This window comes from Oryzias latipes, chromosome 7, assembly GCF_053564925.1.
Source record: "Oryzias latipes strain Hd-rR chromosome 7, Olatipes_Hd-rR_3.1".
In the NCBI taxonomy this organism is placed as follows: domain Eukaryota; kingdom Metazoa; phylum Chordata; class Actinopteri; order Beloniformes; family Adrianichthyidae; genus Oryzias; species Oryzias latipes.
The window spans coordinates 6619707-6646467 of NC_136243.1; the positions used below are offsets into that span (position 1 = coordinate 6619707).

Below are 26761 nucleotides of genomic sequence, written 5' to 3' on the forward strand. Positions count from 1 at the left end.
TCCAGAGCACCTGTGAAGATAAAGAAATTAAAAATCAGTCTTGATATATTTATTCTACCTTTCAACACAACACAGTAATCATGTTTTGAAAAGTATGTTAAGTATTTAATTACAAATACATTTCATTTATTTTGGTTAATGACAAAATACCCAAAATTAATTAAATACATGTAATTAAAATAGGTGAGAGCGTGAACAGCTTTTATTATATACATTAATTTTTTCAGGTAGAAATGCATTTATCCAATAACGGTACACATAGTTGACTAACGTTAACCAAACACATTATGAACAACCTTACCTGCAGGTGGGTGTGTCACGTAGTCCTGATCCATCTTTACTGCCTTAGCTTAGCCACCGTGTCGCTATCTTCACAGCATAGCTGCATAGACTGACGTTTGAGGTTCTGTCATATACTGACTCCCTTCTCAAAGGAGCAGTAAAGTTTTTCCAAGGGAAAATACTCGGGACGACACCACTCTTCAGGCGACGAACGACGCAGCCGCACCACACATCCGGAGCGAAGTTAGTAAGTGCCGGCAGCAGAGGGTGCTACCTGTGTTTACATTAAAACTATGCCCTTCCTCTCTTCAGATCGCCTATATCCATTTGGGTTTCAGGTTTGGATCCACAGGAAAATAATGATATGAGAGGCCAGGCTGTTTTTGGTTGGAAGACGAACAGCCTGGAACACAACAGAAACTGCAACTCTTCGACTCTGCCATTCTTCATATGTGCCGCTATGCTAACAGGAAGTTGTTTTACACGTCATTGACGTATTTCCGGTCAAAAAATGCGGAAGTGTGAAAAAGGTCTATTAGGGCTCAGAATGAGCGTTTCTGTTTGCCTACGTTTCTTTTCATGTGGCAGTTTTGTTGTTCCACCTTAGTTTATTCTTCCTGTTATGTTGTTTCTTTCTGTTGCACCATGAGTGTGGGAGGGGGAGAGGTTGATGACGGCTGTGCGATGTTCAATGTGGTGTGTGTTCAAATAAGTGGACTTGTTGTGCCAGAAAGGAGAATGCACTCTCAGCTTCTCTTTCTGTCTCTTACATCCTGAGATTGTTCAAAGTCGTGTGGTGTGTGGGACACGGACAGTTCTCCAGCAGCCAGTTGATTGACAGCTTGGCTCCCGTTTCTCCCGCTGGAACTGATGTATCTGCTGGGCGTTACAATATTTATTCTACACATTCTTACAGCATTGGAAAAACGTTCGGAATGTTCGTGTCTTGTTTTTCCTCCTATAGAAACCATATTAAAACAAAAAATATATTCCTCTCCACCATCTTTTTACATTTTCAAACATTTTTGAAAATGCTCCTGGTAGCCACAAGGGCAGAGCTAAAGAGCCGCATGCGGCTCCTGAGCCGCGGGTTGCCGACCCCCGAGTTAGCTCCTGCTATAATATGGCGAATCTCACCGTACTGGGAGAGTCTCTGACTGATCTCATGACATGGAGACATAATTATCTATGTTTGTAGAGTTTTTTTAAATAAATGCGGCAGGATTAAAATGCATCTCTATAAGCCAACATTTAGCCCCAATAATGCCCATCAAAGTTTTATTGCAACTGTAAAAACCTTTTAGGCCAATCCCCCAACTCACTAAGCACCCATTGAATGCTCCCTGTCTGCCCGATGTTTGTGATTCAGTCTCTATCCTGATCTAAAAATACAAGCCAGGAGTTCTTTTGATAGAGCTCAATCTGTGCAGATACCAAACACTAGAACCACACCAATTCAAGAGCAATACTACAGATTTTAGATCCCACATGACACCACACTGTCATTCTGAAAAGAAGAAGATCCATTGTTTAATGAACTGCGGTGAAAAAGGATTCAGACTTTAAATGTTAAGATTGATTACATTTCCAAGAGGATTTGTGGATTGTGGGACTTGATTGAGCTGCATGATGCTGGTGCGGATAAACACACAAGTCAGGAAGGGTCAAAGAATCCGAAAGTGATTAAAAATGCCTTAGGAGCCACAGTCAGCCTCACATCTGATTGTCATCCCCAGTCCAAGGGTCAACCTGAAAGGGCTAATCAATAGTTGGAGGCAGCCCTCAGTTGCCATGCAGCTCAAAATGACACGGACTGGTCCAATTTTCTGGTGTGGATTGAGTATGCCCACAATACTCACCCTTCATCTGCCACCGGGGTGTCTCCGTTTGAGGCCTCCCTTGAGTACTCACAACCTCTGTTTCGTTCTCAGGAGATCGATTTGGCGGTACCCTCGGTCCAACACCGTCTCTGATGGTGCCAACGCATCTGGCGCCAGACCATGGCTGCTCTCCTGCGCACCAAGGAGAGCAACTGCCGGATCTGCAATCGTCACAGGGTGGTGGGGCCCTCTTACCAACCAGGTCAAAAGGTTTAGCTCTCATCCCAGAACATCCCTATCCAGTACACCTCTCGTGAGCTCGCTCCCAATTTTATCGGACCTTACATCATCGACAGGATCATCAACCCCTCCTGTGTCCGTCTCCGGTGGCTGGCTGCCCTCAAGATCCACCCTTCCTTCCACGTATCCCAAATCAAACTTGTCCAGGAGAGCCCTCTTTGCCCGCCTTCCACTTCCCCACCTCCCGCCCGTATCATTGATGGCACCCCGGCCTTCACTGTTAGCCGGGTGTTGGACGTTCGGTGCCGGGGTCTAAAGTTCCTTGTGGACTGGGAGGGTTATGGTCCTGAGGAGCAGTCATGGATCTCCCGTTCCCTTATCCTGGACCCATCCCTGATCAAGATATCTACCGAGCTCACCCGGACAGACATGCTGGACCGCCCGGCGGCGGTCGTTGGGGGGTGTGTGTGTGGGGGGGGGGGGGGCACTGTCATGGTGCCTCTGGGAGTCCTCTCCTCCCCCTCCCTTCTCTGCTTTCTAGATTGGACCCAGCTGGCAATCACCTCATCATCTTGCCTGCTCTACTTTAGAGGAACCTTCTCCAGCATTCTTTGGTAGTTCGTTGCCCCTCTATGGTGCATTACCTGGTCCCAAGTTACGATCTCTAGTTTACACTTTCCGTGCTATGTATTAAATCAAGTTCTCCACCTCGTCTACAGGACAGCTTTCCACGAGTGCCGACCTGGGTCCTATCTCCACATGAGCCAACTGAGTATCACCAGAGATCGAAGCCTCCAGCCATGCCACGACTACACGCCACGCCACAACTCCACCCCACGGCACTACTCCCAGCCACTTCGCCAGAATTACCACGCTGTTGGATAATCAACATTCCTACTTAACAACCTGTCCTCGTCCAATCATCAAAAACTTAAACTAATACAACTTTTAATTTTCCCTCAGTAAATGATAAAGTATATTTGAACTGAACCAATTACACACTTCCTTAAAAGTACAGCTGAATACTACAATAAGCAAGGTCTCACCTATAAAGCAGACGATTCAAAGACTCTCGAGCTCAGCTCACAGTGACATTACAATCAGCATCTAGTGGAGAATGACAATGTGAGAAAAGACAAGAAGGCTTTGAAAAAACTGGCACTACATCAGCATAGCCATCCTTCCAGACGTGGAGTATTAACTTTTCGAGCTCTCTGTTGTTGTTACAAACCTTTTTTTTATTTTTATAAATTCTTACTTATAAGTCAACCGGATTTGTTCCCATTGTTAAAACCATGCAGGGAGACAAATAAGTAAAGTGATGAGGAAATGATGAAACAAATAAGTAAATTAACAAACAAAAAAATCAAGAACAACCAGAAAAGATGGATTATTGGCGTGAGGAAATGAAAGGAGGATGGGGTAGGGTGGAAGATGAAACGCGGTCACGTCACTGCAAATCGTTTTCAGCTTTAGTTAACGCTTCTTTCATCCTCTTTACCCAATTTTATCTTGCTCTTCTAGCTGATCCACATTTTTCTCCTTTTCCTCTGCTGTATTCAGGACATTCTTTTATTGCACACGCACATGATCCGCTGGAGGGAAGGTCAGTGCTGTTGTGGTCATCCAGGGGCGGATTTTACACTGCATCATGGGACTCTGGCAGCAGGAGACAGACAAGTTCAGTACGGGACGCTACAAAATGTTTTTATGCACATTTGACCAAAATTTCAATGTAATCCTAATAAAAGAACACAAATTATAATACTGTACCTTTTTTAGTTTAGCAAAAATAAAAATAAAATCCAAGCCTTATTGAAGTCCTGACCTTATTTTCCTTAGTCTTCAACAGATTATCTTGGTTATATAATCTGTATAGTTAAAATCAATCATGGAAACTCTCAAAGATCCATTGAAGGATCCTTCACATTCTATTGGATGTGAAGGATAATAAATCTCAAGATAGTCAGAAGTGAAAACTCAGAGGCAAGCGACATTCTTAGTTTAGCTCCCAGCACTAAACGTTTTGTTGACTTATATAAAATATTTTACATTTATATAGAGAAGTAAAAGTTCCAAAATATCCAGACTATTCCACAATGTGGCCAAATTATATGATTAAGCAACATATTCTCCAGAGGGGTTTTCTGTGCAATCTCTTTACTGAACAACCAAAAGGCAACAGTAGCCAAGGAAATTAATGTAGGAGTAAAAAGAACCCTCCAACAGAATCAGACTTACTGAGGAAAAGCCGCTCACTGTGACCAAAGTCTGAGGGACAAATGAAAAAAAATACTAGAACACCAGTTTGTATGACAAAACAGGAAAGTTAGAAGCTGCAGCAAGGACAGAAAAGAAAGGAGATGTAAAATTAAAGCCGCAAGCTGCGTTGTATGGCCCGCAGACGCAACCCGCCTTCTACGCCCAACTCTACGCACGACCGCCGCCCTCACCGCCCTCACCGCCCACAAATTAACAGCTAGTCAAGGCTGATTTTGCTAATTATGCTAACTATGCTAATTTGGCTAAAAGTGCTAGCACAGCGATCAGCATCATCAACTCTCTCAGAAAAACACATTACCTAAAATGCTAATTATGCTAACTATGCTAGCTATGCTAATATGGCTAAAAGTGCTAGCATAGCGATCAGCATCATCAACTGACTCAGAAAAACACATTACCTAAAATTCTAATTATGCTAATTATGCTAGCTATGCTAATGTGGCTAAAAGTGCTAGCATAGCGATCAGCATCATCAACTGACTCAGAAAAACACATTACCTAAAATGCTAATTATGCTAACTATGCCAGCTATGCTAATGTGGCTAAAAGTGCTAGCATAGCGAGCAGCATCATCAACTGACTCAGAAAAACCCATTACTCCATTGGTGAGAGCTATACATCATAAGTTAGTAAATTCAAAATGGCGGCTTTTCTTGTTATTTTATCTCCATAGCAACCAGTTTATGTTTTGGTCCCCTCGGGAGGACGAACAGGTTGACACCAGTTTCGGGCAAATCGGTAAAAGTAAACTTTTTTTCGTCCTTAGCAACAGTGGTTTTATGCTAACCACGCCCACATTCCTTATATGTCCATATCCAGTGTTTTTCAATTTATGCAGTTTCAGGCATTATTGCATGCATTCAAATTTCACAGTAGTCCTTTGAAAAACATAGGAGTTGTAACAGTGCGCCACTTTACTAGCTCGCCACGCCCACGCCATTCAAATTCTACAACTTCTAATTCCAACATTTTGTCCAGGGTAGCTGGCCGTTGATGCCCGAAAAGTTACGAGACGATTGACGAAAATTCCAACGACGAGTTTTCGTTTGTATCTGGTGCTAAAGGTGCTTTTTTGAGAAAATTACAGATGGCGGCCTTTTCCCAAGGTCAAAGGTCAACGACACTCCTGTGGTGTTTGTAGACTGGAGCTGGCAGCAAGTGTGTGCAATTGCGTGAAAATCGCTCAAACAAAAGTGTCGTTTCCCCATATCGTGGGAAAACACGAAAATCGCCAATTCTCAGAGTTCGCCACTAAATGGCCGCCAAGCCGTAGGTCATGTGGCCGCGGCGTAATGATTTCAAAACTTCTTTGGGATATCCCCGACACCTGTGTTCTGGTTTCGCGACTGTATTTTGAAGTACATTTTGTTGGGCCCCATACGCGATTTTCGGCCCATTCATTTTTTTGACGGGATCGCTGGCCGTGATGTCATCGTCTTCGGGGGGGGGTGACGTTGACTATGTGGAAAATTCATTTGCAATTTATCCCAGGTGTGTGCACGTTTTGGTGACTTTTCGAGCATGCGGCGGGGGTCACATTCTCGCTGAAAGGCGGCGAAGTCGTCGTTCCAACTGCGAAAACAATATGGTCCTTGCAGTCAGTGACTGCTGCTGCGGGCCATAATAAAACAGATACATGTAGAAAAATCAATGGAGCACTTGGAGTGACAGCAGAGCTCGATGCACGAACAAGATTATGCTGGTAAGAAGGTATAAAATTGATCAGGAAGTAAATAATCGGTTTCTGGCAACTTTGTCAGTTTCTCCTCCTGTTGCGTCTCTACTGTCTGCCTTTTTATGTTCAAGTGATGCATGCAAAAAGACATCCAATCAGAAGCTTGTTGGGTCAATTCCAATTGGCTGAAGGTGAACCACAGTGAGGGATGTGTGTTGTGTGCTCTCAACATATGAAAACCCTTTTTCACAGTGCTTCAAACAATACCTTAAAAAGAAAAAGATACACTTTATTTAACCAAAAAGAACACAACAGTCTAAAAGACAAAACGTCAGATTTGAATGTCTGAAGCTGTTGTGTCAAAAATATTTTGTTTTTGTTTAAAAATAAAAAATATACCTGTACAAAATTAAAAAAAAAAGAATGTATTTGTTAAAAGGATTTTTCATTCAAATAAAAAATAAATCTATTGTTTCCATTTGTGGACCATGTTTTGAGATCCGCATCTCAAGACAAAGGAATGTGTTGATTTCTGTAATTTGCAGAAAACTGGATAAACAGTGAGTTCACAGATTAGTTTACAGATGCTAAAAGTATGACTATGATAAATATGAACATTTTATAAGCTCACTGGGTTTGCAACAGCTATAAAAAAGTGGAAATTGTGCTCAGAAAGGAATGTTTCCATAACCTCTGACTCTTCTCGTGTACTGCAGGCCTTCACTTTTGTCAGAAATCATCAATACAAGCTTCTTTGGGCATTTCAAAATTAACAAAAGCAACATTTTTATATGAAATAAGAGCCCCAATAGTGAAACAGTTAGAAATACATATTTTTGATCCTTTCATTTATAATGGCCATTGTAATGGGTGTTTTGCCACCCTTCCAAAATCTTCTGCCCCCTACCCTCTATACAGTGCTCAAGCTCTGCTTCTGTGTAAAACATAAAGAATCCTACTAAATGTATTAATATCAGTAGATATCATATGGCATATGAATTCCGTTTTTATCTTTTTCCTTCTTCCCACTCCGTTTTGCCTGTGAAAAACGTTCAGTTTTTAAAAAATAAATATTTGGCTTCTTAATTTAATTTAAGACAAAAATAATAATAATAAAAAAAGATTAAAACAGTCAAAACCATAGAGAGAACACAGCTGAGTGAGAATGAATGTAAAGGCACAAAAGCAAAAAACGAAATTAGAGACGGAGTGATGGATCGTTTATAAAAAGGCTGAAAGTGCTGCAGGCAAACACCCACACACCCAAACACACACTCATCCAGTCATGCAGCACCAGAAATAACCTGAGAGCACTAACAGCAGTTAGCAATGAATATTTCAGCCATCTTCCATGTCTACCTCTCTACCCGCTGCATCCTTCTACTTCCATCTCTTTAAACTTTCAGTTGTTCTCCCAGGTCTGTGCACCCCCTACCCCTCGCCTCCTTCTTCCTCTCCATCAATCTTCAGTAACATGAAAGGAAACAGTGCAAAACCTTGTTAGTGACATACACAGAGCCAGAGTTTTAACTCTTGTGCTATCTTGTGGGGTCCAGATGACCCCAATCCTTGCATTGACGTGTTATTCCTACCATGACAAAGGTGGATAAAGGTGGAGAGGATTTTATGTAATCCATGGACACCAGTGAAGATCACAAATCATTGAAGAAAAAAGGTTCAGAGCACTGTCTAGTGGGGTCCAGCTGACCCCACTCCCAACGTTAACCTGCCTCCAAGGGATAAAGTTTCACGGTGAGATTAGTTTTAGACGTAGCTTTCGGTAGGTTTGCGTGAAAGATTCTCCTTCAGTTCGTTTTTTCCCAAAAAAAGCTAAAGTCAGATCAAAAAAGCTGACATACTTAAGGAAACTGACACATAGTTATGCTCTGAATGTGTGTCTGTCACAGCGGTTGTGTTTGTGAGCCTTTCGGTGATTAAACTTGACACTTACCTTTCTTTCCTCATGGTGTGTGTGAAGCCATTTTGTTTGATTTATTTATTCCTGGTTCTGTTTTTAAGTTCTTTGTGTTCCCCCTGTCACAGTCACACCCCGTTCAGGTTGTCCGTTATTCACAGCTGTCTGCATTTAAAGCCTCAGTCACAACTGCCCTTATACATAGATACAGCCTGTCTGCAGATGAAAAAATGGCAAATCTGTACGGGCCACGAATCTTTACTCACTTGGTGAGCCTGTCGTCAAAATGTTCATGCTAATTTCTTTCATCGGGTAAGCGCCAGGTCAGATTGAATGCTTATCCAAAACAAAAGAGTAAGGGGGAAGTGTTTGTCTGCTTTGGCTCAAGTGAACAATCAGTGGGCTGCCTCACTACGGTAGCAAGATAGCATCCCCACAGCTGGGGGGATGCCAGGCCGATGGACAGCACTGAGTGTCCTCTTAAGCCAATGTGGGCAAACACAAGTGGGACCACCATGGAAACTTCAGACAAACCCATTTGGGGCCCATAGTTTCTTCCCACTTTTTAATCATATAGGGCCCACTTGGCCTTGCTGGCTGGATCATTTGGTTGAAACCGGAGGTAAGCCATTTTCTGTGGGCGACAACACACTAGGTTCCCATATACAGTCATTAGGTTTACCCCATCTTTATACTTTGGTAGCTTCTCCATAGGCCGCTCCAACCTCAAGGCCCCGCACGTCTGAAAGACAAATTCATGAATGAGTGAATGTATTAAAACAGCTTATACCATGGTCCGGGTGAATATTTGATTCTGATTGGCTACTGGGTGTGCATTAAAAAGTGATAACGCACGGTGATAGCCGCACGCCTCAAAAAGAAGTTCCTGTCACATATCCTAAATGTTTTGTATCACTGCGCCAGCTTCTTTAAAACAACCTTTAGCTCCACCATCTGGACAAAAACAAGCGGTAAGAGGTGAACTTTCTCACTAAACTGATGGTTTATTCAACCCATCAGGACGATCAGCATATTTATCGCTTTATATCGCCGAATCTTGACTGCAGCGGTGGTGCGGCGGTTTGGCGCTTTTTCGCTTTTCGTGAAAAAAGCGATCCAAATCAGAAAAAACAAGAATTAAGGACTAAAAACTGGTTAATATTTATTTCTTTTGTAAGTGACCATGGTATAAGCGGGTCAATGGCCTTCGAAGTGTGCATTATCCCTTTTTAACGCACTCCGTGGAAGCCTGAACCGTCCGACGCAAAGCATGCGTTAAAATGTGATAATGCACACTTCGATGGCAATTAACTCTTACTTATCACAGGAGTGATTGTCCAACTCATATTCTTCTTTTCAGAATGACCTTAGTAGCAGTCATGAGACAGTCAGACTAGTTAGGTAGTCCACCACTCCAACTCACACTCCTACACAGTAGGTGGTGGTGTTGCACCTCATCATTGGTACCTCTCGCCATTTTAACTACAAGATGAAAAAGAAGAATGATACAGCTTGTGAGTAGGCTCTGTGGGGAGAAAGAATCTAAAAGGAGTGACGGAAAAAAGCGTGTAGAGTATTTTATTGTCGTTATTTCCATTTCTTTATAAAAATATCCAACGATGTTTGACCTTGAAAATCCTTCGTTTTTGGATTTTTGCCTCGGTGATGACCAGGTGTGTTTTTGCTTTGAGTTACTGAAACATTTGGTGGGTTTGATGTGTTCCTCTTCAAATTTTTTATTTCATTTTCTGTATCTTATATTCATCTAAATTTATTTTTAAAATATTTAGTGTGTGAAATTGTGTTTTAGATGTATATCGCTGCTTCCGTTTAGGAATTTTGGTTTGTGCTAAGAGGCCACGAGGTCCAGCTTTAGCTAGCAAAACCAGGTGTGTTCTCGTACGGCACCGCATGCAATGAGTAGGTAAACGACCTTTACCAAGGTGTAAAACTGGGTCTATTTTATGAGGTGCCGTGTAGGACATTATTCAGAATTAGCATTCATAAACACATATGAAATCTCTCACACACACTAGTGAAATGTTTTTACACATACAACTGAAAATATATTCATTCACATACACATGTGAAATCTCTCACATACACATGTGAAATCTCTCACACACACTACTGAAAACGCTCTCTCACACACACTATCGAAAATGCTCTTACACACACTACTGAAAATGGTCTCATGTACACATGTGAAAATCCTCTCACACACACTACTGAAAATTTTCTCACACACACTACTGAAAATGCTCTCACACACACTACTGAAAATGCTCTCATATACAGTATCGAAAATGCTCTCACACACACTACTGAAAATGCTCTCACACACTACCAAAATCCTCTCACACATACTACTGAAAATTTCTATAGAAACGGAGGCATTTCAGAAGAAACGGAAGTTGGCTGTCAAAAGCAGTCAAAAGCATTGCTATGGTGATGTGTGTCGGCAGCCTGCACTAGCAATTTCCCAGAAGTCTCTACGGAAACCAGTGTGGATTGATGCAGAGGGCTGCATTGGGATTGCAATCCAAATCCCGCGGGATTGAGCGGTTTGAATTGTGCTGCGGGCGGGAGCGGGCGGCAGAAAAAAAAATCCCGCGGGATCAGTGTTCCCATGAATATCTCATAAATATATATTAGCGGACTACGTTAGGCTGTGTGGCTGTTGGAGTCTTATGTACTGAAGCTCTATGAAGGCACCAGGTAGAGACGCCTAATGGCCACTGTCATCTAACCTGTTGTTGGGGGTGTGCAAAACCCGCCCCACCTCTTAGTGTGTTCTTTAAAGCCTGATACCGCGGTCGTGTGTGGGCGGAGCTACCAGCTACAGGTTATGGTCTGATCGCTACATGGAGCGATGTGTGCATCAATGCATGCTAGACACTTAGAATGTGGAGAGATCAGGTTTATTATTTTGAAGAGTTCTACTTGGTAATCATGTTTCCATGTTTGAGTTCATAAAATCATACCAGAGAAAGTCTCTGCTTCAACCCCCAGCAGTAAAAGCTGCGTCTGAATCTGACGCCCGTGTTTTCATCTGTCTGACAGAGTTTGAAGCCAAAGCCCCTCCCCCGCCTCTTTACCTGCTTTTCCTCTCTACCTGTTCACCTGTTCACATCCTCTGTAGCTTAGAGTTGTTTTTGCAGGTTCGTTTCCACTGAAATGCCTTCGGTCGACCAACTTCGTTTCAAACAATAAAGTTTTAAAAAAAACTTTGTTTCTACTGAAATGCCTTCCGTTTCTATTGAGAATTTCAGTAGGATGTGTGTAAGGATTTTGGTAGTGTGTGTGAGAGCATTTTCACATGTGTGTGTGAGAGCATTTTCAGTAGTGTGTGTGAGAGCATTTTCAGTAGTGTGTCTGAGAGCATTTTCAGTAGTGTATGTGAGAGCATTTTCAGTAGTGTGTGTGAGAGCATTTTCAGTAGTGTGTGTGAGAGCATTTTCAGTAGTGTGTGTGAGAGCATTTTCAGTATCAGTAGTGTGTGTGAGAGCATTTTCAGTAGTGTGTGTGAGAGCATTTTCAGTAGTGTGTGTGAGAGCATTTTCAGTAGTGTGTGTGAGAGCATTTTCAGTAGTGTGTGTGGGAGCATTTTCAGTAGTGTGTGTGAGAGCATTTTCAGTAGTGTGTGTAAGAGCATTTTCAGTAGTGTGTGTGAGAGCATTTTCAGTAGTGTGTGTGAGAGCATTTTCAGTAGTGTGTGTGAGAGCATTTTCACATGTGTATGTGAGAGTATTTTCAGTAGTGTGTGTGAGAGCATTTTCAGTAGTGTGTGTGAGAGCATTTTCAGTAGTGTGTGTGAGAGCATTTTCAGTAGTGTGTGTGAGAGCATTTTCAGTAGTGTGTCTGAGAGCATTTTCAGTAGTGTGTGTGAGAGCATTTTCAGTAGTGTGTGTGAGAGCATTTTCAGTAGTGTGTGTGAGAGCATTTTCAGTAGTGTGTGTGAGAGCATTTTCACATGTGTATGTGAGAGCATTTTCAGTAGTGTGTGTGAGAGCATTTTCAGTAGTGTGTGTGAGAGCATTTTCAGTAGTGTGTGTGAGAGCATTTTCACATGTGTATGTGAGAGCATTTTCAGTAGTGTGTGTGAGAGCATTTTCAGTAGTGTGTTTGAGAGCATTTTCAGTAGTGTGTGTGAGAGCATTTTCAGTAGTGTGTGTGAGAGCATTTTCAGTAGTGTGTGTGAGAGCATTTTCAGTAGTGTGTGTGAGAGCATTTTCAGTAGTGTGTGTGAGAGCATTTTCAGTATCAGTAGTGTGTGTGAGAGCATTTTCAGTAGTGTGTGTGAGAGCATTTTCAGTAGTGTGTGTGAGAGCATTTTCAGTAGTGTGTGTGAGAGCATTTTCACATGTGTGTGTGAGAGCATTTTCACATGTGTATGTGAGAGCATTTGCAGTAGTGTGTGTGAGAGCATTTTCAGTAGTGTGTGTGAGAGCATTTTCAGTAGTGTGTGTGAGAGCATTTTCAGTAGTGTGTGTGAGAGCATTTTCACATGTGTGTGTGAGAGCATTTTCACATGTGTATGTGAGAGCATTTGCAGTAGTGTGTGTGAGAGCATTTTCAGTAGTGTGTGTGAGAGCATTTTCAGTAGTGTGTGTGAGAGCATTTTCACATGTGTATGTGAGAGCATTTTCAGTAGTGTGTGTGAGAGCATTTTCAGTAGTGTGTGTGAGAGCATTTTCAGTAGTGTGTGTGAGAGCATTTTCACATGTGTATGTGAGAGTATTTTCACTTGTGTGTGTGAGAGCATTTTCAGTAGTGTGTGTGAGAGCATTTTCAGTAGTGTGTGTGAGAGCATTTTCACATGTGTATGTGAGAGCATTTTCAGTAGTGTGTGTGAGAGCATTTTCAGTAGTGTGTGTGAGAGCATTTTCAGTAGTGTGTGTGAGAGCATTTTCAGTAGTGTGTGTGAGATCATTTTCAGTAGTGTGTGTGAGAGCATTTTCAGTAGTGTGTGTGAGAGCATTTTCAGTAGTGTGTGTGAGAGCATTTTCAGTAGTGTGTCTGAGAGCATTTACAGTAGTGTGTGTGAGAGCATTTTCAGTAGTGTGTGTGAGAGCATTTTCAGTAGTGTGTGTGAGAGCATTTTCAGTAGTGTGTGTGAGAGCATTTTCAGTAGTGTGTGTGAGAGCATTTTCAGTAGTGTGTGTGAGAGCATTTTCACATGTGTATGTGAGAGCATTTTCAGTAGTGTGTGTGAGAGCATTTTCAGTAGTGTGTGTGAGAGCATTTTCAGTAGTGTGTTTGAGAGCATTTTCAGTAGTGTGTGTGAGAGCATTTTCAGTAGTGTGTGTGAGAGCATTTTCACATGTGTGTGTGAGAGCATTTTCACATGTGTATGTGAGAGCATTTGCAGTAGTGTGTGTGAGAGCATTTTCAGTAGTGTGTGTGAGAGCATTTTCAGTAGTGTGTGTGAGAGCATTTTCAGTAGTGTGTGTGAGAGCATTTTCACATGTGGATGTGAGAGCATTTGCAGTAGTGTGTGTGAGAGCAGTTTCAGTAGTGTATGTGAGAGCAGTTTCACATGTGTATGTGAGAGCAGTTTCGGTAGTGTGTGTGAGTGCATCTTCACATGTGAGTGATTTCATATGTGTTTATGAATGCTAATTCTGAATAATGTCCTACACAGCACCTCTTACTATTTTGCTTTAAGTGGTAACAATAGAAGTAACTAAAAAACGTTTTATTCTAAGTAAAATCAAGTAAAAGATAACTGACACAAACACATTTATTTGGTCTTTTACTCAGTTTTTCATTGGCTAGACTGACAGAAAACACATTTTTTAATCCATCTGCAGTGTCTGTATTGTTTGTTCTCAAAACAGCTGTAAATAAGATGACAGGTCGTTCATTAAACTCAAACCTTAATAGACAGACACAAACAGGAATAATCTATCGGGGGAAATCTGCATAACTGGATGTTTCCACTCCTAAAAAAATAGCTAATAACTTTCTGAGACATTCTTTACAAGTTCCTAATCAAATTTCATGAAAATGCAAGAGTCAATGCGAAAAAACCTTTGTGAATGTTAATTATTTTTAGAAACCCATACAGTCTGCAGTGTAATAGTGATTTCTGTTAAATCAGCTGTGTGTCAGAGTGCCGCTCTGGAATGAAGCGCGTAAGCCTCAGATTTTAGAGCAGCTTCATGCTGATGTTGAGATAACAGCTGCTGTTTTCTTGTGAGAGGGAATTAATTGACCTAATTTGTTCAACACAGTCTGGGTGGGTTAACAGAAAGCTGTGCAGTCATTGCAGGAAAAGGAAAAGCTAATGCTTCTCCATGTCCACCTCCTCACAGATCCAGATTCAAGAGTCCAGTCAGGCAGGCTAACAGGAACGAAGCTGCTAAAACTGAGGCTGCAGAGGTTCTAGCTGGTTCCAAAATTTTCTGCGTTTCCTCCTGTCGGTGTACACTTTCCTTCCTCTGCTTCTCCTCATCCAGATTGTTTGGCTCTGAGTTCTCCTCCTCCTCTCCTAGCGGGGTTGGTTGAAGTCCGGGTGAGGAGACGGTCTCCATAGCGCTCCAAGGGGACGGAGTGTCATCTGATTCCTTTTCAAGGATGATGGGGGTAACATCAGCAAAGCTGTCATGGACTGAAGGGGGATTGCTTGCTGCTGTTACAATATCCGTCATCAGGGGTGAATCAGTTGTCATCTCCTCTTCATCGGTGTCTCCAACCTCCTTCTTAACTGTTGAATACAAACAAACAAATTTAATGTTTATTTACAAAAAGTTTACAACACATGAACCACTAATATAAAAAGGGTTGAAACCATTAACTGTAGATGAGAACTGGACTAAGTGACTCCTCCCCCTCGCATTCCAAACAGGAAGTACCCGCTAGTTCCAAGAAACCAAAATCCCATAGACTTCTATAGAGAAGTAAACAGCTGTCACTCAGTTAATCTATTGGTCAGAAGAACCATTCTTGCTCTCTTACATTTTTTAACATGTTCTTGAAAATCCTGTCTTTTTTTTCAACTTGACCTGTCCAACAGCTGAGCAGACAGATGAGAGCTGAAAGCCTCTTGCGTTGGACATATTTTTCTGTTACAATAGTGGTTATGAATCTTTTGACACACCAGATGTATCTTTGAATAAACCCCTTTTGTAATTCAGGCTAAACTTTATCCATCTTACTTATATCTGTAACATTTTTTTGTTAGACCAGACGAAAAAAAGGAGGGAAGAAGAGAGAGGGACATTAGAGGGGTAGGAAGGTGATTATAGAGAGGGGGGGGTAAAACCATGAGGCAGCATAAAGCTGGACGTTTATAATCATTCCAGTCAGGTTCAGATGTAATACAAATGTAGAAGGGACGGGGTCTGTCCACACACACATTCAAATCTTATAAACATACCTGTTGGCTCCAAAAATGTTCACATACAAACATGGTAACATGTACACAATACAGCTAATGTTAACACACGCATACTTATGCCTTCAGACCAACACATGTGAATTCAGTCACGTAAACTATTTGTGAGTTTACGTGAGAGAGCACCTGTGCTTGAGTGAATGTTTCTGTTCTTCTAAAGTGAATGATGGAATGTAAAATGGAGGGAGAGTTCCCAGTCATCTCCACACCAAGACCTTCACTGGGAGCAGCAGCAGCAGGAGAGAGCAGGGAGGCATGGGGGGACAGAGAGTGCAAGCTCCAGCCCAACCAGAAGACCAGCCCGCCCCCGCCGCGCCGCGAGGGCCCAACACGGGGTCCCGCCCCAGAAGCCCCCAGTCCCAGAAAAGCAGCCCACCAGAACCCAGGAGTTTTGAGGATCCCCCCACCCCAACCCCAGGCACGGGCCAGGGCCCACCAAGGAAGACCTGTCCCATGCTACAGGCAGCCAGCCAGCCACCCAGCCCACAGTTGGTCCAGGAGAGAGCGAGACGGGGGTCACCCCTGCCCAGGAGGAAGACGCCCAAGAGAAGAGGGTCCCACAAGGAATGTTGTAAACAGGGCTCAACCAGGCAAAGCCACAGTTGGAATTTTGGTGAGGCCCAGCGCTCAAGGGCAAGGACCAGAACCCACACCAAAGGGACACGGACACCCCCAGGCTCAGATGTAATATTATCCCTGGCTCCTGGTCTTGCCAGAGAACTCAGGGATCCCTCTCAATGCGTGGAGAGAGACTCCCGGGCCCAGGAAGCCAGCACCCAAGGGACACGGCCGCTGTTGCCAAGGGCCTGGTACCCCCCTCCAGGGATGGGGTAGGGGAGAGATGGTCTGAGGTCCTGCCTTCCTTGTGAAACGTATGTGTGTGTGTTTGTGAGCGTGTGTGTGCATGTATGTGTGTGGGTATTTTTGAGGGGTAAAGGGTGTGTGAACTAAGGGGGTGCAGTTAAAATTGGCGGGTAGGGCACTGAGAGGACATCTCCTGATTACTCACAGTGATGTCCTAGCACCCCCCCTACCAAGGCACCTACATGTCAAAGGTGCAATTAAAACCGAGAGGGGGGGGGGTTTCCAAACAGCAACCATGGGAGGGGGACCACTGCCAGGTAGCTCCTCCCCCCAGGGTGCATCGCAGGCTGACCCCCCTCCCCCCAATCACCCTAATTAGTGATTATATGAGGAAGATGGTAAGTTAATCCTTTTTTTAAATAGAAATGTTGGCTCAGACCAACTTAGACCAATCACTGCCTACTGATGTCTGGTTCCAACATGGCGTCTGTATTGCCAAAAAATGGCGACTGAATTGACTTAATAGCACTGGAGCTGAAAGCCTGTCATTTTTATGGGTCAGTCTCTCTCGCTCCAGTTATCATACTGTATACAGTCAATGGTTGAAACAACAATAGTTCCTCTCCAGTAAACACATTTTTGATTGTGCTTGGTTTAGTTGTATCACGTTCATGTTTGGCCATGTTCCCGTCACCTAATAATTGAGTTTGCATTATTTGCTTCTCTGGATTTGGGTCTTCTGTAACATCTACAGGAGGGCCTGTGTCCCAACAGCAGTAAGAATTCACAATAACACAGTATAGGACTGCTGAAATTGCTGCTGTATTTACTGTATTTTCTTATTTTTTTATGACGTGTACTTTTACCACCATTTTTCACTTCTACTTTTGTCTTTTCTCTTGTTATTTGTTTTCCTAACTGTTAAATTTCTTGTTTGGCTGCTGTGACAACTAAATTTCCTTCCGGGGATCAATAAAGTCCTAGCTTATCTTATCTTCAATGTGGCATTTTTTAATGTTGATTAGCTGGGTTCCTATGTAATTCTTCAGAGTTTAATATAGTCTTACAGTGCGACAAAGAAAATGTAAGGAATATAGTTTGTTTTCACCACACACTTCAGGGCATGAAGGCTGGAGATCAAATTGAATTTCTTCATCCACCTGTCATTTCTGTTTAAAAATCAGTCAACACAGAAATGTGAATTTATGGATCAGAGAGACTGACCGTACCACAGAGGTGGTTTTGACAGACGTCCAAATCTTCAGGACATCTGGAGCACCAGTCTCCTTCCACATACGGCCGTTCGTCATCATAGTTCCCTCTGAACACAAACACAGACAAGATTTTACATAAAATACTTCATTATGGTTTAGATCCTGAGTCACCTGCCTGTACACCTGTAGCGACAGACAACTTTATGGAAAAATATTCCCATCCACAAGGGGGAGTGCTTGTTAAACTATTGAAGTAGAGTTTTTCATGTCCTGAATTCAGTATTATTGGAGATAAAAAGGAGAGATTCCATGCTTATTAATAAAAATATTACAATCACAGATAAAAATGAATCAAAGTGCAGGAGCTCTATGGTCCCCTTCGTCACCAGTTTGACTGATAACAAAAGTGATTTATTTTCCTCAAAAGTCAAGTTGACTTGCTCTTGTTCTACCTTAATTGTTCCATAAAATAACATTCAGCTTATATGGTTGAAATGTAAAAAGTGAATGTTTATTTACTGCTTTTATTAACACATTTTCTCTTTTATCAATTCATTCACAGAAAAATATAAATGGGGGTTGGGTTTTTTAAAAAACTGGTTTGGTGGTCTGTAGACTGTGACAGTCAAAACAGGCGGGTCACCAAAAAGAGAAGCACGATGCTCAAAAGGAAGAATATTTACAAAATGCAATATTGTGAGTTATTGTTTTGTGAGCAATCAGTGCTGTTCCACCACATTTCCTTCCTCCCCTGATAGAGAACAAAAAATAAGACAATCTGGTGCATCAGTGCCAAGCCAGGTTTCAGTTTAAAACAGACAGGTTACTGTACATCATTCTCTCAAATCAGATCATTTATGATAAAATACTTATTTGGCATCTATGAGAATGACATGGGTTTAATGACTGGTGGAGGTCCTGTGAAAACTTGGCCTCTACTGCAGAGCTGGCATTAGTGGTGCTTGGAGCCCTGTCCAGCCACTCCATCCACCAAAATCACGGCAACTTATTTGCACTGTGCTATTTTGTATGCCAGTGGAATGGGATCAGCGGACAGTTCACCAAATTATGCAAATATCCAAGACAGTAAACGACTACTGCAGGTGTTGAATATACTTAGATTGAAATACAGAAATAGATGGATTTTTGCTACGTTTTTCTCTGAGTTCCACTCTGAGCTTCTGGACAGTGTCCTGAAATTGGTGGTGTCCTTGGTTGCAGTTCTCACACACAGAGGTGCAAGAACCTGGTGGACTGTCAGCCATCTTGATGTATATATGAGATTGACCGTCCTGTAGGCTACTTTGCTCTGACCTTATGTCAATCTCACACAATCTCTGTGTATCTTTAATTTACCTTAAGTTAATCTTCTTCTTCAGCGTACCCAGCATACATGTCCAAAATAGACATTTGTGCTTTATCCTTGAATTTGCAGCCAAGGACAGGATCATTTCTGTCTGATAAATTCTGGCTTAATTACTTTTTTTCCGTTTTACATAAATATCTTCCTTTGCTTCTGTTTGGCTGTTAATATGTCTGGATTTTCTGGATCTGCATCTTGTTTTAGTTTTGGTGTGAAACAAGCTTACATATATATATATTTATTCATTAGTTTGATCTCCACTCTGGAGTGTAAATCCATTTAGAGTCATCTGTACGACTTATTTGATTTAAATAAACATTGGATCTGTGATTGTTCACAGACTGCACGTGTGTACTTACGCTGGGAAGTAGTTGCAGACGAGGTAAGAGACGTTGTTCCAGTCCAGATTCTCTATGGTGTTACAAAAATGGACGGCACAGCCAACTCTGTGTGTGTCCGCCCACACCATCTGCACCAGAGGTCATACATGCTGAGCCCATTCATGTCACGGATGCATGAATATGGGAACAAATGCAATGTATGTTTGTCTCACCTGCGTGTAGTGTCCACACATCTTATCCTCGTCACAGCTGTTGTTCTCATAACTGTAATCCAAGCGTTCTGAGCACAACAGAAAACTTAAAAAATGCAGCACATAATCTACAGCAATGGATTTGTAAAAGATGTTCAACTGCTGTTTTGGGAGGTTTTGACATGGAAAAATGAGAAATTATGAGATTACTTACCAAGAAACCATTTCTCCACAGCCTCGCTGAGATCAAGTTTGCCTGTGCCAGCAAACAGATTCTCTCCAGTGTCCTCCAACTCAGTGTTGTGTTCCCAGATACACTTAGCAGCGTAGCCCTCGGCAACCAACTTCAGATTTCCGTCCCATTTCTAAAGACAGGTAGACGTTCCAATTGAGAATGATCACAACAGAGTGACTACATATACAGATTGAGATCATCACTGAATAGTTAGTCATTTTTAAATCCATCATTTTCTTAAATTTGTTTATCCATGATAAATCGTATGTTGTTGAGTGTTGGCTAACAGAAGACTTCCATCCATCCATCTTAAAATCTTGCTGAATTTCTTTTGGGTCACTGAGTTGCTTGAGCCAACCAAACAACTGTTGGGCAAAGACATGGTACACCCTGAACAGGTTGCCAGTCTGTTGCAGGGCCACACACCCTCATGTGCACACCTAGGGGAAAATATAGTCATCAATAACCTAACGAAGGTGTTTTTGGACTGTGAATAGAATAGAACTGGTGGAAACCCATGCATGCACAGGGAGAACATGCAAACCCCACAAAGAAAGGACTCAGCAAGGATTTGAACTAGGATCTTCTCACTGTAAGCCGAGAGCGCTAACCACTCCACCACCTTGCTGTGACGGTTAGTGGTCTCAACCCCCGACCACTTTGTATACCGGTCCGCAGACAAAAAAAAAAAAAAATGCACACGCTAACTTGAGCTTCCCTACTCTGTTACTACTAAAAACTATACAGTGTGGGACTATTTAGTCACCTGGATTTTAAAAGCAATTCAGACACCATGTTCACTACTTCTGTTTTTTTAAACAGCAAATAGGGAAAATCTTCATCACAAAGTTTGAGTTCAAACCAGTTGTGAACTTTTGACAGAGATTGAAGATGTAACACAATAAAGTTGCTGATTTGTGTAAAAGGGAAATTGATGTATTTTTTGCAGCAAGGCTGAATTAGGCAGGACGCTGTTAAGAAACTTTAGCACAGAAAATGTTCCTCTGTGTTAAAAAAAAGTGTAATGAATCTGGATTTCTGTAAAAACAAATTATGATAAATCTATTTGCACTGAGAGATTACCTGAGACTGGGTTAAGTTCCCAGTGTTATTCTATGACAAAACCTGTAATTTTGCTTTTATTGAATTGTTTCCAAATCAGAAACAACTTTGTTTCATTCAATCTTTGTAATCTTTAAAACAAATGTTTTCAGATTTTTTAAAATTAAATGTAGTGTAGTAGCATTTTAATTAAAACAATTTGTTTCATTAAAAACCAGAAGCTTAAAAAATATTAAGAGCAAATTTCTGTCCCGTTCAGATCCGTCTGTGAAAATATTGTCTGAAATTAAACTGCCTAAATGCTTGACTGCCCCCTCCCCCTTATGATGTTCCACAAAAATCTACAGTTAACTCAACACTTAAAATCAACCAAAACAAAAAACACAAAAAACTAAACCAGACAAACAAAAAATAAACAAACAGAAAAAACAAGCAAAAAATGAAGTAAAAGACAAGAAAAACCAGACAAATAGACAGACAGACATAGGTGGCCACAAACCAGTGTTCTGTGTGTGCCAGTCCCAAGCCCGGTAAATGCAGAGGGTACAGTTATTCTACCAAAGGAGCAAAGCTACCAAAGGAGAAGACACATGGGCAGATGATGATATAGTAGAATGGTTTTCTATGCATTTTAGGGTTTCGCAGGGATATGAAACCTGATATCTAGGCACTGTCAGCACTCCCAGCACCCCCCCCCCCACCCCCCGACCTCCACCTGCACCTCATAATCAGGCTGGAAAAATCTGGGCCAGCTTGGTGGTCTATGCTGCTCTTAACTGCTATTTGTTCTGAGCCTATCTGTCCCTGTAAGTCCAGATGCAAGACCTGGGATCAACACAACACATGGTGACTGAGGCTATAAGTAAGACAGCACCAACCAAAACCTCTTCGTCACCAACTTCAAAGTGGTTGAAGAAAGTCTCTTTTGAGAAGATGGGTTTCAGAACCCAAAAAGTGCATCTATCTGTAGATAACACCTCTCAACATTTCAGATAGGTTTAGGCTCATTTACAGGATTAATTTTCATGCTTCTTTGGCAAGGTTCTGTGTTCATGCATTGGTCTATTGGGGCACCTGCCTTTGACCAGCACTAAAAATCCCACTGCACCATCCCCTCATGAACCTTCCTGTGGGGAGGAGGTCTATAAGAAGGAGACACACAAAGTCTTAGAACCTGATGGCTTAGTCTTTTCTCCTTTCCAAGCACATGCTAGATCAATGATACAACATAATAATGAATATAATAAGGGTCTTGTGATCAACTTGTTGACCATCCAGGTGTAAAGCTGAGATAGGCTTCAGCAACCCAGTGACCTCCTCAGGAAGAAGCATGTTTAGAGAATAGATGAATGATCAGGAATGTGGCCAGGTAATTTTTTTGGGAAGAAGACATGCAGTTGCAAAGCTCTGGTGTGAGATTTTTCTTTGCTCTGCTGAAAAGAACTAGACCTTATCTGAAATACATTTTCAGGGGATTTATGTTTCTCCAAAAAGTTCATATACACTGATGTATGTCCTTTTTATGGCTGTTGTATGTCAGTCAGTTTTCTTGTATGTGTGCGTATTAGTTAATGTTTCTATGACAGAAAGAATGCTTTGGTGCTTCAAATGTAAAAACATCTGTAGGTGCTTCAGATGGGAACCGCAGCTGTATGTGAACCCGCCTCCCAACGGGACGCTCATGATGTCCATGCGGCACAATAATGACGGACGCATGATCGTATAAAAGAACTGTCATCGCCCTGCAAAAACAGTTACACCAAATTTAGTGGTTTCCCCGCCCTCAGTGGGATGATATTCCAACTTCTTATCCTCTGATAAATTGTATCTGTGTTAGAGAACTGTGTACAAGGCTTTTTGTGTAGATTCTCTTTGTCTCTGTGTAGTACCCTGCACACTTTTTGTCCTCTCGTAAGTCCTCACAGGTTTAAATTTGGGTTCTTTGCCTTTAGTTATTTGTATCATCTACCCGGTGGAGAACGTAACAGTTATCATCGATTGTTCTGTCCAAAGAATGCAAGATGAACAAACTTGATGAAACTACGCATTCCCATACCATCAGATATAATGGCCTTTAGTCTGAATGCTGTCAAAACACTCTCCTTCCTTCTTAGACCAGAAGAAACAGTCTGTATAAAACAACAAAGGTCCGGTTGGGCTTGTCTGACCACAGAACACCTTCACATTCCAGTCTTTTTTTGAGTCTTGGCCCACAGGCTGCAGAGTTTTATTTATTTTTATTACAATTGCTTGTAATTGTTTTCACCTGTACAATTTAAATGAAGAGTTAAATATTTTTCAAAGAGTATATTAAGAAGTGTTTTTTTTCCTTCTTCCTCCTGTCACCTCGGTTTCCGTGGAAACGGCATATCGATCCAGTCTTTTAGCCACTCTGACGATGAGACGACTTTCTTTGCCGTCTTCTGGATTTCTGTCGCCGTATCTAACAGACGTCCTTTTTTTTTCTTTCAAGTCCATCTGGGAAAGTGTCTGCATGTTGGGGATCTGCATGGGAAACATGCAGACACTTGTCTGCATGTTTCCCATGCAGACAAGTGTCTGCATGTTTCCCAGATGTCATTGCCTTATTCACGGCTGATTACCTGGATCGGGTGTGTCCAGCCAATTAGAATGTGCCAGAGCAGAATGTGTTGGAAAACAAGCAGAAATGTAGCCTGTAGGCCTCCACTCTTGCTTTAGTTTTCATCTTTTTAAGTTTTCCTTAACCCTTGTGCTATCCTAGGCACTTTAACATTGGGAGTTGGGTCAACTAGACCCACTAGACAGTGCTCTGAACCTTTTTTCTTCAATGATTTGTGATCTTCACTGGTGTCCATGGATTACATGAAATCTTTCCACCTTTATCCACCTTTGTCATGGTTGGGAGAACACGTCAACGGAAGGGTGGGGTCATCTAAGATAGCACAAGGGTTAAGAGGGTAGTTTATCTGCAGCTGCTTTAAACTTTATTTCAAGAAGGAGCTATTCAAATTTCCCCCAAACCTGTAACTGTTGAAGTGGAAGCTAAGAAAATCAGACGCTAATTTCAGCCTCGCCCGTCTTTGAGGTGCGGTGGATACATAAAACAAAAACAAAATTAATAATTTCTAAATATAATACAAAAAAGTATCAAACATTTGAACAACTTTATTTAAAGCATCAACGTTAGAAAGCCAGTTGATGAATATTCTGCATTATCATTATGGTCTGTGGAAACGACTGTCACAAAAATCCATTTTAGGAGTAAAGGCCCTTGATTTTAGTCTGTTAAATGCAGATTTCTTGTCCTGTTTCCTCATTGGATCTTTTTGCCAAAATAAACTTTCCAAATGTTTGTTTTTAATTGACTTTGCTAGCTTGGGGGTTCAAATTTAGTGGTCGGGTCAGCCGCTTTAGCAAAGTATTTTAAAAATTGACATGCGTCAGGAATGAGTTGGATGTGGCGATGAGAATCCAGTAGTTTATCAGAGGAATCAGATTATGAATAAACAAAGAAAATGTAAGTGGTATTTTTTTTTCTCTACAGCTCGGTACCGGGGGGGATGGGGACCCCTGCTTTTGTTTCCATGGTACATCACGCTGTAGCCCAAACACAGCGGGGGTAGGCTGGACTTATTTAAAAACTATTATGACATCCTATCAACATCTAATTTCCTATCAGGGAAAATTACAAACTTGGTCCTTGAACCTCACGACGGGTAAAACACTGTATGGCATGCAGATCCGCCCATCATCACCTCACAGTGATCCATATCAAATTCTTCTGGCTTTCTGTCCTGTTTCCTTTACATGCAGATAACACCACAGGCTGCCAGCTGTTCTGAAAGATCATCCCTCGTTCTAGACCAGACCCTGACCATGTTGTGACCCCCCTCCCAGGCCTTCTTGCCTGATGTACAAATTTCCTTTCAATCATGCATTTCCTCCTTTGTAACTGATCCTCGGAAATGGAGAGCTTGTGCTGCACAAGCATCTGCCCGAGTTTTCCACAAGCAAAAGAGATAGTCCGTCGGAAACAAAACAAGCTTCATCTCTTATTGGATTTTTTACAAAATGTTTTTTTTTAACTGATGGAAGGGCTCGTACCTGAACAAGGCTTTAAAACAAGAGTGGAAACAACACACATAAAGTATCATTTTAGTCCATGTATTTTTTTTTAAAGTACATGCATTCCCTAAAAAAGATATAGCAGTAAATTAAAGCACACATTTTTTGTGTGTGTGAAACATTTCATAGCACGCTATTAAGTTGGTTAAGCACAGGACCGACACATGGGAAGCCAGGGTTTGGTTCGCAGTGTATTGAACTTCATCCAGTGTGGGTCCTTGGGCAACACCCATTACGCCTAACTATGTAGCCACAGGGGGGCCCAAGTCTGAGTCTCCATGTGCCGGTCCCCAGCCCGGATAAAATACAGGGTTGTGTCAAGAACTCTCTGCCACACCACCTGTGTGGGATGTGCTGAAGGGTGAGCCAAACCATTTCAAAACAAATGATTGGCTGTGTTTTAAAATGTATACATTTGTACTTTCTGAAATATAATTAGTCTTTTTCTTTCTAATTCAGTGATGGGTCAGTCCACTGCTTTACACTCTCCAAAGTGATCAACCAGAGGCCTATGCTTCTCAAACAGTTATCTTGACATGAGGTGGAGGTCAAGGTGTGTACGCACATTCAGAGCTGAGCAGGAACAGAATGGGGTGGAGCTACAGCCCAAAGAAAATATCATGGAAACTGTGTGGCTTCTGGGAGAATTTCCAAACCAGACGGGATCAAGTAGAAGGAAAATCACTAGCTAAGCACCCCAAAACATTTGTTTGTTCTAAATGTTTATTGACTTTTTCCATCATTGTGTTCGTCCTTCTTTTACTTTTTCAGTTTCAATGTAACATTTAGTAACATATTAACTGCATCCATAGGTAGCTTGGTCTTTGAAGTCTTCAATTTTTCATGTGCACTGTATATCAAACCAAAATGTATACTTTTTAGCAAGGAAGGAAAGGGTTACTTTGAAATTTTGTCGAGTTAACTGCTTGTCTATAGCGTTCTGTCATGAATGTGGAAAAGAAAAACAAGGTGTATGGATATGGCCTGGGATCTAGCTTTAGGGTGTGTTCCAGTGAAATTTCCTGTGAGGGATCTCTGCTGCATTCCATAAAAACTCTGAAATCGAAGCTCTAATAAACAAACCACATGTGGAATCAAACAAAGCTTTTTATTCCCCTACACTGTAACAACGGGCATCTGCTGCGTGTTCATAGAAATCCAATAAAATTAATTGAAAAAAACAATGAGATTATAAAACCAAATGATAAAGGAAGCTCTAAAGGTTTTTATTATCTTGATATTTGTGTATTTTCAAATGCACATAGTAACATCAGTATTGAGTTTTTATTTGGTCTATTTAAAGCAGTCCTTCTGCTCAGCAGCACTGCAAATACTAAAAATTCACCTCCAAATGTCTGACTGCAGAGGTGAGGCAGGTGTTGCTGCAGACATATTTTTTGTTTGTTCTGTTTAACGTTTCTTTACATTGGAGGGAAAGTAAATTCAGTTATGTAACTGACCAACTAGTGATTATACGGGAAACTGACCTGACCTGATGATGTGCCATGAAGTAATGTGTTCATGGCACATCAGTACTTTATGTCATCACAGAAATAATTGAATAAGCAGATTAATCACTAAGTAATTTCAGTTTTATCCCTTTTGCTGTCTTAGATGACCCCACCCTTACATTGACGTGTTCTTCCTACCATGACAAAGGTGGATAAAGGTGGAAAAATTTCATGTAATCCATAGACACCAGTGAAGATCACAAATCATTGAAGAAAAAAGGTTCAGCGCACTGTATAGTGGGTCTAGATGACCCAACTCCCAATGTTAAAGTGCCTAGGATAGCACAAGGGTTAATGATAAACTTTTTTTTTTTTTAAC

General features: G+C 41.6%; 1 protein-coding gene across 1 annotated transcript in view; it reads right to left on the minus strand.

Moving 5' to 3' along the window:
* Positions 1 to 13957: 13957 nt before the first annotated feature.
* Positions 13958 to 26761, minus strand: part of LOC101164782 (peptidase inhibitor 16) — a 33860-nt gene continuing 21056 nt past the window's right edge. The window contains exons 2-6 of the mRNA XM_004086309.5: positions 19742 to 19892; positions 19549 to 19616; positions 19355 to 19464; positions 17648 to 17739; positions 13958 to 14924 (exon numbers count right to left, since the gene is read on the minus strand). Coding sequence (XP_004086357.1) covers positions 14527 to 14924; positions 17648 to 17739; positions 19355 to 19464; positions 19549 to 19616; positions 19742 to 19892 — 819 coding nt within the window. The 3' untranslated portion in view covers positions 13958 to 14526. The remainder of the gene's footprint in view (positions 14925 to 17647; positions 17740 to 19354; positions 19465 to 19548; positions 19617 to 19741; positions 19893 to 26761) is intronic.